Raw genomic sequence first — 17,588 nt, forward strand, 5'->3', positions numbered from 1 at the left:
CATCTGATTCTATTTTATATGGAGACTTTTTGCCGGTACCTTTCGGTCAAGACCGAACTAATCCTCAGCCAATTCTACGAATCCAAGCAAATGTGATGCTGAATGGAGTCCTCCTCGGTTTCGTAATGCCTCACAGGACGATGGATGGACATGGTGTAGGCGTAACCATGAATTCTTTGGCTGCATACTGTGGTGGTGCTGAACTGGACCGGAGCTTTCTCCCTGATCTTGCGATCTAGACTTAATCTAGAAAATAGATCACACAGTACACTGGGGAGATGTCCCTGAACTATAAGACGAGACGTACGTACCTAGCGAGCTGATAGGTGCGAAGAATAACGCTCCTAATGGGCCAATCTGCCGGCTGTACCGATTGGGTGCTGAGAGGGTTCGCCAGTTGAAAGATTCATGTAATTAGCTTCTGGGCTTCTTGATGATCTGCAGATGCAAGACCTGAAGCAAAGCCGGAGATACCCCAGCATTAGCTCTGATGGGCTCTTCTCTCAAAATGGCATTTTTATAGCCTTGCTACGCCTCTGCAGAGCAAGGGCAAGAAAGGCGTCTCTGTCTTCCCCATTATCCCTGGTTTGTGGCCGACATAAGTTCAACGCTTCAACCTCCTCTTCCGGAGAACCACGCCAGTAATTCTATTTCGTTCCCCAGACTGTCTTTTTCGAAGGATGACGTTTCGCTCGTGGAGAGCCTCAATACAGACTTCAAGGGTCAACATCCGTTGACAAGAGCGACATACTGTTGCTCTTCAATCTTGCCCTGAAGGTTCGTGAATATACAGGCAACACAGATTACAACCATGGCCGTGGCCTAATCTCCTACATGGATAAGACGCCCGGCTGAAGCACGCCTATCTTCCCTCCAGTTGATGCCATGGTGAGCAATTTGCGCCATATGCCGTTTTATCAAGCGCGCCGTCGACCAGTCGTTGGAAGATTGCAGGACATGGACCTCCCAGAGAACAGTGTCGAGGGTTTCTCCTGGATCTTGCCCGCTCGTCCTCTATCTCCAACCGCCCCATACAAGGAGGTCGCTGATACTCCGTGGGATATCCGCTTTACTTTATACCAGGAGGTAATTGATAGAATTTTGAACGATAGGCTTTTTAGGTCGATCTCTCCCACTGGTAATCGGAGACAATTTTATCTGGATCGTTGTACAAGACACCATTGTACCGGCATATGTCTGGATAATGATGATGTATTGGGCAAGCTGTGACATGTTCTGGCTGAATACCTTTCTATTCGTTTCACCAGAGGACGACTGTATATGATCGTTCACCTCTTTACACTTGCGAGACCGTTAGACTTTATAATAATACTTAGAATGTGATAATTTATTTCGATACATCTTAACGCAATCTTTTACTTTACATAATCAGGAAGACACATTTTGTATATGCAAACATTATATCAATGCCCCAATACAGCTCATCAATTCTAGTACAAAGTTCGCCAATGCCTAGGCAGGCATCTTGAGGTTAGAGGAAGCAAAAAAGACAAATTTGACATTCAAAAATGATCACAAAAGGCCCATTGAATGTTCGAGGTATAATAATCACTTACACAAGGTAACATATCATCCAAAGTTTGAAGAAATCCTACACACAGAGATACGGTCCACATTGTAGGGCATGATTCAAAGCGGACCAGCAATCAGACTCGACAAAAGGCTGTTGCCCTGAAATGCCGTTCGCAATCTCTGTGATATCATTTCCATTACATCGAACTTAATATTCGATTCTCTTGGGGCCTCTCTTGTCGGTCCGGGTGACTTGTCATACAGATTTAGATCCCCGCCCTGTTCATCAGACGCACGCACCATGATAGTGAAGATCCTTTCGGCCAGTGCCGGATCCAGGTCATTTGCGTCCAAGACGGCATGCATTGGTCTCCTGCCCGAGAGTTCTTTCGCAGTAGGATCGGCCCCGTGCTCAAGGAGTAGCTTTGCTCCTTCAGTGGAGCCTGCCGAAGCAAAGTCGTACAATGGAAGAGCGCAAGGACGGTCGAATCCCGGATCCTTATTTGTGGAATCAGGTATTGTGGCCTCGGTGAAATTTATATCATCTCCGTTCTCAAGAAAGACCTTATTGGTGCGTTTGGCCGTCTCCCAGCTCAGGGAAGAGGTACTTGCGGCGCCCAAGGCGGATGAACCCTGCCCATCCTACGCGACAGGATTAGCCCGACGATCAAGCAGTACGTTTACCATGTCATCGTTACTCTCGAGGAAGTCCTCCATCAGAGCTGTCCTATTATATCCATCGTATCTAGATGGGTCGGCTCCGTGATCGAGCCATAATTTGAGACACTCGATATTGTCGTTTCGGGCCACAAATTGTATAAGCCCTGGGCACCTGTCCTCGTTGATAAAGTCCGTGCGGGTGGGTAGATTCTGCTTCTTTAACTCGATCTCTTGCCGCAGTACAGTGCTTGAGCAATTGTTAGCGTCGAACCAGATGATGCTTTCTACACGGTGACTCATCCTTCCGGTCACGTCCGTCCCTCCGTCAAGCAGCCACATTACCATCTCACCCTATTCATCCTACATGGCGAGCACCAATGGAGTCTTGTTGTTGTCGTACTTGACAGGAAATGAGAATTTTCTCTTCTTACATACACCAGCTCTCCTCGACTCATGATCATAGATAATCACAGAAATAACATGGCTGTCCTCTATTTCCTAGCAAACCTCAAACAGTACCAGTGGATAGCTTGCCACCCAGGAGCTTCCAAGACCACAACAAATCGACAATGATAATCTCCACAAAGGTAAACACCAAGCTTCCTCCAAAAACAAGACTATGATAGGTCCATGCGTTTGCCTGGTTCAGATCAACGACCTGACAGACCACAGCCCATGGAAGAACATAGCAAAGGTTTGAAATCAGGGACTGCGTTAGATACCATATGGGGCGGGTAGCGAGCAGTACAGCTGCCAGCTGAGTAGATATAGCGTACATCAAGTAGCACCTTAGGCTTGTTAGAATCTTCCATCGCTTTACCGCAATCCACAACTCACCAGTCTATGGTTTGCCACATATGTGCAGTTATTTCGGCAACGGCCTCGGATTTACTCAGAAATAATGCAAATGGTTTGCAAGCCCATATTGAAAAGATGATGTATAGGGGTATCTCAATAATGATAGCGATTATGACGGAAAGTAGTGCTGGGCGAATAACGGCTACAGATATCAGCATCCTAGGTGCGGTCGTTTTTCCACGGGAATAATACGTACTGAATAGTCTTCGCCTAGACAAACCTACCAAGGGGATAGTATCCTTGAGCTCGCCCCAAGCATGGCCAACAAATGCCAAGGTCGTAGCCTCCAAGGCCTGAACCGGCACCATGACCAGTCCCCACCGAATAGTCGTGAAGATCGTCCAGGCGGTGGCATAGTCTGCTGACATTGAGACAACGGTATGTACAAGCCAGAGATATAGTGCATTCCTAACCGCCGACTCAAGGAAGGTAATGAACCCTGGTTTAAAGAGCACAAGAAAAGCGTGCAAGCTAGGTCTCTCGCCACGCCATTGCCAATGACGCCCGTCCCTGTTGATACTTGTCGTCATGAAGAAGTAGAGCAACCCGCAAACAGCCGCGGTCATTTCACAGCACAGGCGAATGGCAGCTTGCATGTTAATATCTGGCGTCCAGCTGCCCACATGGAAGGAGGAGATAAACAGTAAATCCAGAACAATATTCACCGTCACCTTGACAGAGCTCATGAAGAGAGGCACATCAGGCTTATCCAGCGCTCGAGTAGAGTTAGAAACTGCAAAGTCTATGGCAGAGCTCAGAGCCGAGAAGGCACTGATCCTGACATACTTAATGCTCTTCTTCTGCACCTCGTGGGGCACAAATGCGGAGGCGAATGCCTGTGCCGCCCCGGCAAACACAACGCTCATAATCATTCCCAGAATGGCCTGGAATATGATGAGAGTATGTGCCAGGCCTAAGCGGGATTCGAACGACCGCGTTTGTTTGTCGGCGATCGTTACCCATACCGCTCGCGGTAAACCCTCATTGAGCACCTCAGCGACGGTGTTAATGTAGGTATATATGTCCGTGGTAACAACAAGAGAAGGATCAATCCTTGCGACCCAGAGCTTCACAAGGGTATTATAGAGCGCGGGAAGGATGAGCGCGCCTGCGTTGAAGATGAGGGCTCCCACATAGCTTCATGGGCTTCAGCTAACAACGAACACGTATCTAGCTCCATCAATATGACTACTTACCAGGACCGATTCCACCATCTCTCTCCAACAGCCCACTCGAGAGACAGGAGGCTAGTCCACCAAATGGGATCTTCCCTGCTGCTGCTAGTAGCGTGCAGGCTCGCTACAGTCTCCTCTTGCTCCGGCAACATTTCGAATCAATCCTGCTTTACTGTGATACCGAGGTTACGGCTGTATTGCTGCGGAGCTGTAAACAAAGATAAATAGTCCTCGCTTCTTAGCGCTAAAGGGTTGGCCAAGTTCTTTGTGGGGGTTAATATTCGACTCTGTCTTAGGTAAAGGCTTTGGTGGCAGGGTTATTGATTGGCCTGAGAAGAAAGAATATGGTAAAGCAAGGGGCATCTGCGGGGTAGTCGATGACTAGGCTATAACTCCTATAGTATAGTTCAAGGACCATTCGTCTAGTGGTTATCTTTTCTTAGTTATGTTTATTTATTGTCTTTCCCCTCTAGGGTAGGGCTTCCTGTTATTGAGTGGACTCTATGGCCAGCCCAGCATGATCTATCGAGTCAACGCCTGCACCTTCCCTTCTGCCGCCCACCTATGAATACAACGAAACCTCCACAATAAACATACACTGGTCAGTCGTGTTACAGATTCTGCAGTATCAGTTCGACCTCTGCATCAGCTGCCTCAAGAATATGCTCCGCCGGATACTGAGGTTCCCATCCGATACTCCGTCCACGCACGGCCGTGAATGTGCAACTGATCATTTTTGTCAGTTTTCTTCAAATTATCATTCCGGAAAAGAAGAGAGAGCCCAAAACGTACTGGCCACCGAGTTCCACGGGTACAAATTCCTTTGGTCGACTCAATGCTCTTCCCATCCCACTTAGTGCTGCGTCGTCGGCCAGTTTGACCTTTTCGTCATCCACGACATTGCGCTTTGCCAGCGCCTTGGCCATGGCAGAATAAAGATCGTTCCATGTCACCGAGCCAGACGCAGCCAGGTAATACCCGTTCTTACTGTACGGCGGACTCTGATCGAGAAGAATACTGCGAAGCAGTTCTAGGTATAGGCCCGTGGTATCTGCGATGTGGGAGACGGGCCATGACTGAGAAAGAATATTTAGCGACAGAGCGGGAGTTACCCAGGAAGGGGGTATCAACTTACTGCGTAGCCTTCATCAACGCTATATACCCGTCGCACCCCTTTCGCTGCTCGAACGACAGCGGTGGTCTGGATTGAAATAAGATTACCGAACCCCTCTCCCTTGCCGTATACGACGCATGGCGTGAAGATATAGCTCCGGACACCATACTCGTCGGCAGTGTCAATGACATCGATATTTGTTTGCACGGCCTTTCCCGATTGTTAGTATTAATCATCGAAGATTATCCCGAAGAGGCAGCCTGAAAATATAAAGCACAATCATACCGTTCCAATCAATGGATGAGACGGCTTAGCAGCCTTCTGGATCTCATACAGCCCTGGTTCCGAATCTAAGAGAGGCCTATCGGTCGGATGGCCCGCATGGCTACTGAAGAGCTTTGCACCACTCGTATGCAAGAAATGTACGTCTTTTCCAGTCTTTTTCTTAACCTCGCCAAGTGCGCGGATCATGGTCTTCTGGACGCCGGAGTTGAGCGCATCGATGAGATAGTATATGATGGTGATTTCATGCTCGATGATAGCTTTTATAGTGCTCGCTTCGTCGTTCATATTGATTTGGATTGGCTCCGCCCCATAAAGCTTCTCCACGGTCTTGGCCTGTTCCTCTGTCCGAACAAGGGCGAATAGCTTCTGGTATGGGGGAAGGTTCCCATGTTTCATCCGAGCGAGTAGAGAACCTCCCAGATATCCGGAAGCGCCTGTTATAAGGATGTTGTGTGGCATGTTGACCAGGATTTGAGAAGTAATAGGATAAGTTGGCTAGTATAGTTCGTAGTAAAAGGTTTCTATATTCCAGGATGGGAGAGTTCTTATATATATATATATTGAGCTAGTTCGGAGCAAATACGGAGTTGGTAACTGCCTATTGCTAAAATTATATTTGTAATCGACCACTAGCTGAGCATAGGAAATTCATAATCCCAATCTATGAAATTGGATAAGCGGCAAAGGAAAACCCCATAGTATAGACTAAGCAATTAGTCGATCATAGTAAGCAGGCCATGTTCATGCGTCGGGAACGGAGTCGGAGTCTGGAGACCCACCGATAGACAAACGGCGAAATTAATTGTACCGAGCTCACGATAATTGTGCCATGTTTCAATATTGGTCAATATCCCCGGATATACCTGTATCTAACTTCTATTCAATATCTCCATAAAATAAATGAGAGTGCGTGAGAATGCGAGCACTGCTTGAGATAAACCGAGGAAAGACAGACAACCAGATCACTCAAGAAATAACTATGGCAGTTTGGGCTGACCAGGGTCATTACTCCTTGCCCATGAACCCGATATCGATCAGGACCTGTTTCAAAGAGCCAGACTCAAAAGGGGGATAATCTGGCTCGCACTTTGTCCCCGCTTCGGGAAGCGTTCCATTTGTCCAGTAGTTTCGGATAGTCTTGGACGTGCATGAGGAGCCTTGGGCCAAGGTAGCGTGCTAATACTCTTGTTAGCCTTGAAGACATTGCACTTTCATGGAGAAGAATGAAATGACGTACCCCCCATCCACCATGCTCGAGCAGAGCGCTGCCCTCGAAGGTGGCACTAATATTCTGCGCTGACCGGAACGGGGTTGCAGAGTCGTAAGTGTTGCCGATGACCAAGACAGGGCTTTTTGTCTTGACCTTAAAATTGCCATGATATCTTTCTTTAGCTTTCACTTTCCATTGAGAGCAGACCATCGCGACGCCGTTTCCAACTTCCCCCAGTAGCCTACTTGTTTGCACAAGGGTCTCGAGGTCAGGCTTGATCTCATTCAAGGTGTGTTTTCCAGTTTCCTTTTCAGAACAGGGGATTGCGAACGGAGAATCGTCAGCTATGTCACCAGCCAGCACTCCTCCTCCATCCATTTGCGTTTGCCAATGTTGCATAAACCTCGTGGTGTTCCCGTCTAACAATGCATTGAATGCAGCGGCAAGATTGGGGTAGACGGGAGGGCTGTAGAGAGACGATCGGATGAACGCCTTGATGAAGCTATGATCTATGATCAGCTGTTCATGAATTATGGGAATGCGTTTCACGTCGTCTAGTAGATCGTAAATGGCTTTTTCGAGCTGTTCAGCAGTCTGGTTTCGACTAGCAAGTGCGCACTGCTTCGGTGATTGGATGCACTGCTCAAAAAAGCTGGTAAAGACCTTATCTACATCTGTCCATAATTCGGTATCACTGTGGGAAGATACAATCTTAGCATCATTCGCCAGGAGGGCCCGGAATCGGGAGACATACTATGCGCTGTAGTATTGATGAGGATTCATAACTCCATCCAAGATCAGCCTTTCCACCCGATCAGGAAACATGGCAGCAACAGTGGAGCCTAACACTGTCCCGTATGAAAAGCCTAACCAGAAACGACTTGTGAGCGGGCGGCCTCTAGATGCCAATCATTTCGTATGGATTGTGCTCTTACCCCAATACCTAAGCAGCCCATCATCGCTAACGGCATCCACGATTTGCATCAGGTCCCTGGCCGTAAATGCCGTACTCATTAGTGCGCCCTTGTCTTTCAACTCCGACTCTGCGCACGCATCAGCATAGAGACCTGACCCAGCCCATTGCCTCCCTAGTGCCATCGTATCAGAGGGCGTTGGGAAATCGCTTAACCGCGCTTGTACAGTAAGTGCAGCTCTCTCTGTGCTGTTCTTGAAACAGGAGGCTGTAAAGGTTTTTGCCGGCCCTCTGGTCGATAAATGGTCAGTTAACCTGGCCACTAGCTAATGGTCAAATAGACATACCGAGGGTCATGTGCAATAATATCATGATAACCACCCGTCAAGCTGCGAGTGCATTAGCATTTTGAGAGCCCTGCTGCTGGTATCACCCCAGGGGTTTTAGTGACTTACGCTAGTAGCACATCGCTGACTCTAGCTAAAGTCAATCTTGCCTCAAGGCCCGGGCCACCGAAATTAACAAGGATACTTCCCTTCTTGGGCTCATGCCTGGCCGGAACCTTGAGTAGTTGAAGTTCGATTGTAGCATCTGAATTGGGATCAGTGTAATCCAATGGCACCGTCAAATTGCCACATTGCATCGGCGCGGTGACAATCTCGGCTTCACAAGAGCTCCAAGCTATCTTTTCAGACCGGGCATGGTTTGGAATAGTAAGGGGTGTGGCGTAAGAGCCAATAAGGAGCGAGGCTAGAAGAATGGTAGGCTTCCAAGCCATTGTGGTATAGGTCCCGGGAGTTCTCGTGAGTGTGCTATCTTAATTTGGCCAGAACTCATCTAAAGGGCTGGACTCCATCCTCTATTTAAATAATCAAAACCCTGGATTGAGCTAAGGATATGTATATACATCCAACAGACCCGACAGCGCTGAGTACATCCTATCTGGGTAAAGGTAGGGCCAACCTTCTCCACTCGACATAGGCCTTAGTCCATCTTCTTTCAATCAAGACCATCCAAACCTATAACTATACTGAACATGGTCAAAGATGACATAAAGTGGCGATGACCCAAAGGCCTACCAATGTTGATAATTGGATGATCATATCCAAGCCACCGCAGCCTCAGGCTCTTCAGGCGTCCACACTACCCGATCGGGTGCAATGGAGCGCTGCCAAGCAGTTTATTTCTCGTGATGCATGTTTCTTGATTGGTCCATGGTATTGTGTTGTAGCCCGGCTAGGTCACATGATGCCATTGGACTCCCTATTCAGGAGAAATAGATGAATAACTGTTAATAATGCAGGGTTCATGCAACCGGATGACTCAGCTCAGAGGCACAACTTGTGTTTTCTCCCAATTGGGACTAGAAGGACATAACTGAAGTACTATAGCAGTACTTCGCAATTTAATACTATTCATGCTTATTAGGTACAAACTTCCTCAACTATCTAGAGTCGTTTACCATCATTTCAATCTGCCTGTAATCATTCATAACGATCGGCCATTCTTGGCAGTTGGGTTTCCTGCAAATTGCAATCCTGCCGCAGGTAAGCCTAACACTCGAGTATAAAGAATGCATCTGTGAGGACGCTGAGGCTTTTTCGGTAGAACACGTCGGTCTCTGCTTCGGAGTCCCTTTCAATCTCCATAATCAACTACACTTTCTTTTTCTGTTCTGCTATTGTTGCAATATAACATGACTTCGTCGCACGAGAAATACGAGGGCGGCCTTAAGCCTCCCAGCAGTTGGGCCCTGACGAAAGACGAGGGCGTTCTCCTGAGTCGTCCAGTTCTCCGGGAAATTGCCAAGGACAAGACCTCCCGGGCCACTCTGTATAGATACGGTGGCCATAAGCGAACCACTTACCGCGTCGCGAGTCTTATCTACATGACTGGAAATCGTCTATCCGATGAGAATGCGTGTGAGAAGTGTAAAGAGTCGCCCATCTTCGACGGTTGCGTCGTTGCTGAAGGTGTCCAGTATGGTGCCTGTGCAACATGTGTACATTTCTCTGCCAAAGAATGCACGCTGTATTCACGCGATAAGGACGCTTCCCTCAATGCTGGAGAGGATCAAGGGCTTAGTCACAACGAAGATAAGGACACTGAAGGTAAAGCGGAGGAACTTCTCGCTGCTTTCGACAAGCGATGTAAGAGACAACGAGTTGGCCCTGTTCAGTCGAGCCAGGAAATAGCTGGCAATGCCTCCCGTTCAATTGCTTCTTCTTCTCATTCCACGCCTACCGCCCACCGCACTAGTCTTGCCCAGCTATCGTCTAGTCCCGAGACAAAACTTGCTGCCCTCAAACCTCGCGTGGACCAACCCAAGCGTGCTGCAGCTGCAGCTGCAGCTACTCCTATTGCGACCTCACTATATGCTGCCTCCGACTGTTCTCCAGGCGTCTCAAAGAGTCCAGAAGACATTGTACGCAATCGTGGTCTCCTATCCCTAAAGCTCGCGATGATGATGGGTGATCTCCATCAACAGATCGCCACAGGTGGCTATGACCATCTTGAATTTGTGAACTGGCACCAATTCAGTATCGCGCAGATCTTTGACGCAGAGAGGGACCGCACCCTTCCGATGCTTCGTCCCGGCCCTGGGTTGACGCTTGAGAGCCTTGATACAACCACTATCTGTGAATTCTTGCAGTCCGGCCATAGTGGGCTATCCTATTTAGATATCATCGCGGCGGCCTCGGCTGGACTCTTGACACAGACGGTTGCGAAGGTTTCGGCCTCCACTGTTCCAGCAGCTTAAACTGGACTTGCAATTACTCTAACTCCGACCCCCCAGAACCACCCGTGCGGTTCGACCTTCTAGTTCGGAATAAACTCTTGGAGGCTAGGTTCCCGCATTCTCAGAAGATGTCTGCACACGTATCAGTGTTAGCAACGAGGTGGCTAATGATGGCACGAAAAACACAGGCTTTGACACACAGCGACCGTTTGCTTAAGGGATAAAACGATGGACAACGAGGCAAATAAACCTGATGGTATATGTTCGTGAAGGTCATTATGTATTTCAATTTTCCCGCTGGAAAGCCATTATGTAAAATCAAAAAGCCAGACTAAATACAAAGATGGTATAACTATAATCATTCCACATCTCACCGATCCTTTCCCGGTCCGTCGAATGAGCTTCTTTTCTCTACTTGGTATCCATGTCGTGTTTCTTGGGAGCCTCTCCAATCAAATCAGCGGCATAGAGATCTTATTGTCATAGTCGACATTCTCCGTGTAGCACTCAACCCGCTCTCCGCAGGTGCCAAACACAACGTCCCATAGGCGTGTTTGCTTCCCGTAGTTGGCACTCTTCTTCCACCCCCGGCGATGGTGCATGTCATGATCTTCAATGATAAGTTCGGCGTTGAAGATCCTCAGAAGCCAGGACAGGGTATTGGGCGGCACGGCGTGGAGGCGCAAACCACTGTGTCCCGCCAGCTCGGCGAAAACGACATACTGGTGGCAGATCCACCACTCGTAAAAACCCATTGGGAGACCCATGAGCTTCATGCTGAAATACGCGAGGAGTGGGATGCCAGCGATATCGAAGAATTCTTGCTCTGTATCGGCGTAGAGCGTCAGAAGTGGGTTGGGGTGCTTCGTCAAGTGGTGGGTCCGGTGGTACTTCCAGAGACCGGTCACCTCGTGCATTAAACGGTGATACCAGTAGAACCAGAAGTCGAGAATAATACCGTACAGGCCTGCTTCGAGGGGTAGCCAGAGCCAGTTCATCGTTGAGGGCGCCTGACTGCTCCGATAGCTGAGGAACACGGTGAAGATCGGTCGAACGGTTGAGGTGGAGACAAGGGAGTGGACAACCTTTTGCACGCCGACATCTGGCACCCCGTCGCGCTCGTGGACGTCGCCGTCAAGGAACCCCAGCATGTGGCCCATTCGGCGGAGGACGTGGATTTCGTGGATGGCGATCAGCTTAAACGCGGCACTGTAGAAGAGGAAGGCAGCGAGGGGGCTTAGGTTGTGCCCGGTATAGGATGTGTAGACGTGATGGATGGCGAGTGGAATAAAAGAGTGAACCAGCACCCAGCGGTGCAAGTGCCACTCGGGGATGTAGGGCACCTTCTCCTGCTTATCGTGAACTGGTACTTCCTTGTCCAAAGCGACCGGGTGGATGCCCAGGATCTCGTAGAACCAGTGGAAGACGGACCACTCGGCGCGATCCAGGCGGCGCCAGGTGGACTTCATCGAGTCCTTCGGATTGGGGTGGGTACTCATTATGAGTGGTGATGATGATAACGTTTGGGTCCTCACTTCGTACCCCATGGGGAGATGGACAGGCCCCCGGTATTTATTATCAACTAGCCCATCTTTTAGTTGCTGGATCTTCGGCAGATCTTGATACTCGGCATGTGAATAGGCCTGTCCATCGGGCTTCATGAGGCAAATGGGGGAGAGAACCCACTGCAGATCATCAGACGCAAAAACGGGCCACTGGCTGGCCCCAACCGGCCGATTAGTGACATTTAGTCGGTCCCTAGTGAGCGACTAATCTACTGAGGGAAAGGAGTTCCTGATTGGGACCTCCCTCACACGGATTGTTCCTAGCCAACATGATGTCAGTCGTCGACACTCCCCGCATTTTTCGTGCCTCGGACGGTCATTATGGGGAGAATGGCCTGACGGTTTGACTTTTTGGCGGTTGGAGATCTTCAATTAGGGACTTCTGGATCATGCCTTCTGGTATCCTGAGACACACTAGACCCTTGTCAAAACCTATGTATAGCGGATCGGCTATAAGGTGATCCACGGCGCATGCAGAGAAATGGGTTCAAATCCCCGCGTGCAAGGCTGGCGTGCCATAAAATGGCCAGTTTAACCCCTGATCCGTTCCGTATACCCGTGGGCGGTTGGAACCCTATCCACAAATGTTGATTGTAAGGAAGGGGGAGAACAGATGTAGCCTCAGGTTACAATGGACAGCTTCACACTTGTCATTTTTCCTTAGTAATTTACTACACTTGCCTCTGACTTCCAGTATAGTTCAAAAACGAGGGAGAGGCCAGGGAGGAGTTTTGTTTGGGCGCACTTGACTCTGATGGTTGTTTGTTCGGAACCGGAAATTGGGCGATGATCACGCTCCACCTGGCTGCCGAGAAAAGTAAGAGTTGCGAAACGCCTAGCCTAAACTCCTGACCCCCCTGGACTATGTTTTTTTCAGTTTTCAGTTTTCATTTTTCTTTTTTTCCATCTTTCCCGAGACGATGTCGAACACACCCAACTGGTGGGCCATTTCGGGTAACCATTGCGATTTGATATACTGCCCGGTAACCCACATCGCAATGCATCACCCACAACATTCCCTTTCCCAACACACGTCAACATAACGTTTTATTACTATTCACATGTGTTTAAGCTATAACGGGTAGGTTTATAGCTGTCCTTTTCCTATTCGATGTAGGCTCCAGGCAGAAATGTTAGAGTAGAGTTCAACATGCCTCAGTTCAACCTTGTTCCTCGCCTGAGTCATGTTCGAGGACGAGACGAAGCGAAACGAAAGAAAAAGAATTAAACAAGATGTGAAAATCTCATCACTACATCAAGTCCAATCACCATGTGACTCTTGGATTCTGTATGGAAGCTGTATCCGGCACCGCTGCGGGCATGTCTCTACCTAATCATTATAAGCTAGCACGATTCTACGTGGACCTCTCAGGAACACTATATCACATTCGTTGTACACTCTCCTTCCATGAAGACCAAAGGCCTGATCATTTGTTGAGCCCAGATTGTAAGTCGTCAGTTCTCTCATCCTATAAGGTGGCTTTACTAGTGCTCGTTTCATAATTGAACAGCATATCGACGATGAGTTCAAGTTCACATGGGGATTGACCATAGGAAAGACGCTGGAGCTCAGGAGCTTTGCCGTGTCGATCTGCTATTATTCTGGGGCCTCGGTGTAAGCCTGAGTTAATCATGCATGCCATCTAATCAGCCTGAAGCATGGGAAAACACATGTGCCCGTGTATGCAATACTGGTGTGGCGGTTGGCTGAGGCAGACACATAGTATTATCTAATCGAGTACCCAGGCTGCTGGTCGTAGTTAGTAACGAGCCTTATTAATGGCCCTGGTGTTGCCTGATTCTGCTGCGTGGCTCGGACTTGGGCTTGGGTATACGTTGTTTCCTGCGTTGGCTTTCGGTGGATATACACACCTAATTACATGCCAAATACAGATGCACAATGCAAAACGCATACGCGCTGTCTGACGGATTCCGAGCTGTTTAAATTGGACTGTGCGCGAAACGCCAAAAATAATAGATTCCCCCTCCCCACCTTGTACTTTCTCTGTGCGCTTGGTCCTTCCTTTAGAACTCAGGAGAACATCACTGTTACTTTCATAAGCACCCCAATTATATGTCGACTTGACTGTCTCTACTTGACTCCGAGGAATGGGCTCTCGCCAGGTGAACTAACCAGATATTGCTCAGAAAACACAACCCAAGCGTACATGTCGTATACGCGTACAGCTCCAGTACATTAACCGCCCAGAGGAACAAATTGTTAATGTTGGTCTTGTATGGTCCTGCCCCTTTCGAAAATAGTAGAAATATGCGTAGTAGGGAAAGAGGATAGAAGTTTTCCCAGCCGGAAGGTACAATGTTTGGCTGAAAATATGAAGGAACCCCATACCCTTTGCATGACGCTCTACACTCTCTCCTTCGTTCCAATTCACTTCATACCGGGTGTGATACTACAACCCCAATCTCTGTCAAGGCCTACTCCACTACCACTGCGTCAAGGATACTCGCCATGAAGATACTCGGTCGAGTAGGTTTAGTTCCGCTTGCTCTTCATCGGCTCGTCTATCGCGCAGTCGCTACCCCGACTTCCCATGGCCCGCCCACAGTTTCTCCAAGGTTCCTCCATGATAGACGGTTCGACTACGTTGTTGTGGGTGGCGGTACGGCGGGGATCGTCATAGCGACTCGACTCGCACAAAGGTCGTACACCGTTGCACTGGTTGAAGCTGGTGGCTATTATGAAACTCAATCACTGGCAGCGGTTCCCTTGGCGGATATAATTCCGGTTGGATCAGATCCAAGCACGAAGATTAGCATAGACTGGGGGTTTGTGGCGGAAAACCAGCCGGGTGCGAACAATCGTGCTATCCACTATGCGCGAGGGAAATGTCTAGGTGGCTCGTATGTGAACTGATCCGCTTCCTGTCTCCCCAGACATCTAACGAAAGTCTAAGCTCGGCGCTGAACTTCATGGTTTATCAACGGTATGTCTCACCGTGACGGCTGGCAATACTAGTGTTCATTGATCGAAAACGACTAATCGGTATGTCAACACCACAGACCAACAAGAGAGTCCATGGATCTATGGGCCACGGCTGTAGGGGATACCAGCTACAGTTTCGAGCGGGTTCTTCCTTATCTTAAACGGAGTGTCCATTTTACTCCTCCTAATCGAGAGACCCGATTTCTCAACGCAACACCGACCTTTGATCCTGCCGCGTACGACCCCGAAGGTGGGCCATTGCAGGTATCGTACTCCAACTACGCTATACCATTCTCATCCTGGATGAGGCTTGCAATGAACGATATTGGCATCAATGATACGAAAGAGTTCAATCTTGGATCGTTAATGGGGGCGCAATATTGCACCAACACTATCCGGCCGCGGGACGAGACCAGGAGCAGTTCCGAGAGTTCTTTCTTGGGAAAGAAACCTCCACTCCTGACTATATACACATACGCATTGGCAAAGAAGGTATTGTTCGACCCACAGAAGCGTGCTATAGGGGTTCAGGTGGGGACCACCCTCGGGATATTCACACTGTTTGCCAACAAAGAGGTCATCGTCTCTGCTGGTGCATTCCAGTCTCCTCAGCTTCTTATGGTATCTGGTATCGGCCCGGCACACACACTTGAACAACTTGGGATACCTGTTGTGGCTGATCGACCTGGTGTCGGTCAGGATATGTGGGATCATCCACTGTTCGCCCCTTCCTACCGCGTGCAAGTAACAACCGCAACTAGAATTGTCACTAACTTCCTGTATCTTCTCGGCCAAGTGGTCAATGGTGTTATTCTTCACGACGGTCCACTAACCAACCCTCTCACAGATTATCTAGGGTGGGAGAAAATTCCCACTAATCTACGGTCCCACTTCTCCAACCACACCCTAGCGGATCTGGCTCACTTCCCTGCCGACTGGCCGGAGGCAGAGGTATGCAACCTGCTCTCCTTTTGTATCGCACGGGTCTTGAAAAGGCATCAAGGGAAGAAGGAATCTTCGGCTAATTAATCCTCACTAAGTACATATCTATGGCAGGATACGTTGGAAATGTGTCCAACCCAATTGCAGATCAGCCCAGGGATGGTTATGACTACGCCTCAATAGTCGGTGTTCTTGTCGCTCCAACATCGCGAGGCAACATCACGCTTCGCTCGGCAGACACCTCTGACCTTCCGATAATCAACCCAAACTGGCTGGCGACCCGGACTGACGAAGAAGTCGCCATTGCGATGTTCAAGCGAATACGCCAAGCCTTCCAGAGCAGATCCATGGCGCCTGTGTTGATCGGTGACGAGTACTATCCTGGGGACCGCGTCCAGTCCGATGCAGACATTTTGCAATACATTAAGAACAACGTGATGACGATCTGGCATGCAGCCTGCACCTGTAAAATGGGGATGTCAAATGACTCCATGGCGGTTGTAGATTCTCAGGCAAGAGTTTTCGGGGTTGAAGGCTTGCGGGTTGTGGATGCAAGCGCATTCCCACTCCTTCCTCCAGGACACCCACAGTCGGTCGTGTGTACGTTACCTCTTCATTCGCCGTGTGGAGCATACTAACTCTTTGTTTCAGACATGTTGGCAGAAAAGATCTCTGATGTCATGCTCTCCGACAAGGCAACACCCGGATGCTAGAACTGTGGGGTAATTGTGTACGCCATATATGTGTAGAACCATTATAATTTATTAAACTTCGGGGAAACAGTAGGTGAGATAACCCTGACAAAAGGCGAACCATATCATGTTTTTCTTAAATAACAATATCCTCCAAGGATACAGCTTAGGGTGCTTTAGCTACAATATAAGACAGGGCACATGGACCCGGATGCATGTTTTACCTCAAAGTGATAGCCCCCGGAATAGTATAAATTGGCTGTAGGGCGATATGCAAAGCCGAATCCTTTGCACGATTGTCCAGGTGCAAAAGGAGATCGGCCAGGTTATTCTCGTTACATCGCTCGGCTACGCCATGGAGGATCTGGAGTATATATGTCTCGCATATGTATATCTGCACTGCACCAACTCATCGACGCGAGAAACAGTATTTAAATACATCTTCATTGTCAAAGTGCCGATATTAATAACAACCATAATCTGACAGAACCAATAATGCCATCCATCATCCAGGCGCTACTGATGTTCACCACCCAACAGGCCAACCCTAAGGTTGCTCCCACATGGTATGACACTGGATTAAATTATCCTATCGCAAGATCTAGAGTTAACAGGTTTATACCGAAGCGAAAAAAGAGCCTATTGGAACAGACCTTGGTACAATCGCTCCGTATTCTTCTCGTACTTGACACTAATCGACGCGCTGCCCGCTGGGTTATCTCTAGTTAACTTCTCTACTGCTAAACCACGTGTAGAGTGCTTTATGAACTCCAGCCTCGTAAAACCCATAAACAATTGCAGTATTATAGAGTTTAAGTTTGGGAGTTCGGAGTAAAAGGCCCCCGGCCCCAGCCCATTAACAACTCTAAGTCTCTCAGCGATCCTAGATATATAATATGGGCACTATCTCCGTAGCAATCCGCAATCAGCGCGAGCCCTCAACAACTGTACTTTGGA

At 48.7% G+C, this 17,588-nt stretch overlaps 6 protein-coding genes across 6 annotated transcripts; 2 read left to right on the plus strand and 4 right to left on the minus strand.

Moving 5' to 3' along the window:
* Positions 1–2,500: 2,500 nt before the first annotated feature.
* BDW43DRAFT_319753 (uncharacterized protein) lies at positions 2,501–4,378 on the minus strand (the record flags this gene model as incomplete). The annotated part of the gene is made up of 4 exons (XM_032048968.1): positions 2,501–2,981; positions 3,031–3,193; positions 3,248–4,188; positions 4,248–4,378. 4 exons carry the CDS (start codon positions 4,376–4,378, stop codon positions 2,702–2,704), a joined length of 1,515 nt encoding a protein of 504 aa, XP_031900069.1. The 3' UTR covers positions 2,501–2,701.
* A 459-nt stretch (positions 4,379–4,837) lies between these two features.
* On the minus strand, positions 4,838–6,084 carry BDW43DRAFT_311309 (uncharacterized protein; the record flags this gene model as incomplete). Its single annotated transcript, XM_032047162.1, has 4 exons — positions 4,838–4,952; positions 5,019–5,302; positions 5,362–5,550; positions 5,626–6,084. 4 exons carry the CDS (start codon positions 6,082–6,084, stop codon positions 4,838–4,840), a joined length of 1,047 nt encoding a protein of 348 aa, XP_031900070.1.
* Positions 6,085–6,630: 546 nt separating this feature from the next.
* BDW43DRAFT_311310 (alpha/beta hydrolase) lies at positions 6,631–8,526 on the minus strand (the record flags this gene model as incomplete). Its single annotated transcript, XM_032047164.1, has 6 exons — positions 6,631–6,801; positions 6,863–7,529; positions 7,590–7,701; positions 7,771–8,039; positions 8,096–8,137; positions 8,204–8,526. The coding sequence occupies 6 exons, from the start codon at positions 8,524–8,526 to the stop codon at positions 6,631–6,633; spliced, it is 1,584 nt and encodes a 527-aa protein (XP_031900071.1).
* A 653-nt stretch (positions 8,527–9,179) lies between these two features.
* On the plus strand, positions 9,180–10,523 carry BDW43DRAFT_276782 (uncharacterized protein). Its single transcript, XM_032041990.1, has 2 exons — positions 9,180–9,295; positions 9,357–10,523. Exon 2 carries the CDS (start codon positions 9,445–9,447, stop codon positions 10,507–10,509), a length of 1,065 nt encoding a protein of 354 aa, XP_031900072.1. The 5' UTR covers positions 9,180–9,295; positions 9,357–9,444; the 3' UTR covers positions 10,510–10,523.
* A 417-nt stretch (positions 10,524–10,940) lies between these two features.
* Positions 10,941–11,987, minus strand: BDW43DRAFT_300419 (sterol desaturase family protein; the record flags this gene model as incomplete). Its single annotated transcript, XM_032044891.1, has 1 exon — positions 10,941–11,987. The coding sequence occupies one exon, from the start codon at positions 11,985–11,987 to the stop codon at positions 10,941–10,943; it is 1,047 nt and encodes a 348-aa protein (XP_031900073.1).
* Positions 11,988–14,523: 2,536 nt separating this feature from the next.
* BDW43DRAFT_319759 (GMC family oxidoreductase) lies at positions 14,524–16,652 on the plus strand (the record flags this gene model as incomplete). Its single annotated transcript, XM_032048969.1, has 4 exons — positions 14,524–14,915; positions 15,075–15,948; positions 16,038–16,539; positions 16,591–16,652. 4 exons carry the CDS (start codon positions 14,524–14,526, stop codon positions 16,650–16,652), a joined length of 1,830 nt encoding a protein of 609 aa, XP_031900074.1.
* Positions 16,653–17,588: the final 936 nt, after the last annotated feature.

This window comes from Aspergillus alliaceus (genome assembly GCF_009176365.1).
Source record: "Aspergillus alliaceus strain CBS 536.65 unplaced genomic scaffold BDW43scaffold_23, whole genome shotgun sequence".
Classification (NCBI taxonomy): domain Eukaryota; kingdom Fungi; phylum Ascomycota; class Eurotiomycetes; order Eurotiales; family Aspergillaceae; genus Aspergillus; species Aspergillus alliaceus.

Bases quoted from the DNA above. Each gene is read 5' to 3' on its own strand.
- BDW43DRAFT_276782 (XM_032041990.1), top strand. From the start codon at position 9,445: ATGACTTCGTCGCACGAGAAATACGAGGGCGGCCTTAAGCCTCCCAGC.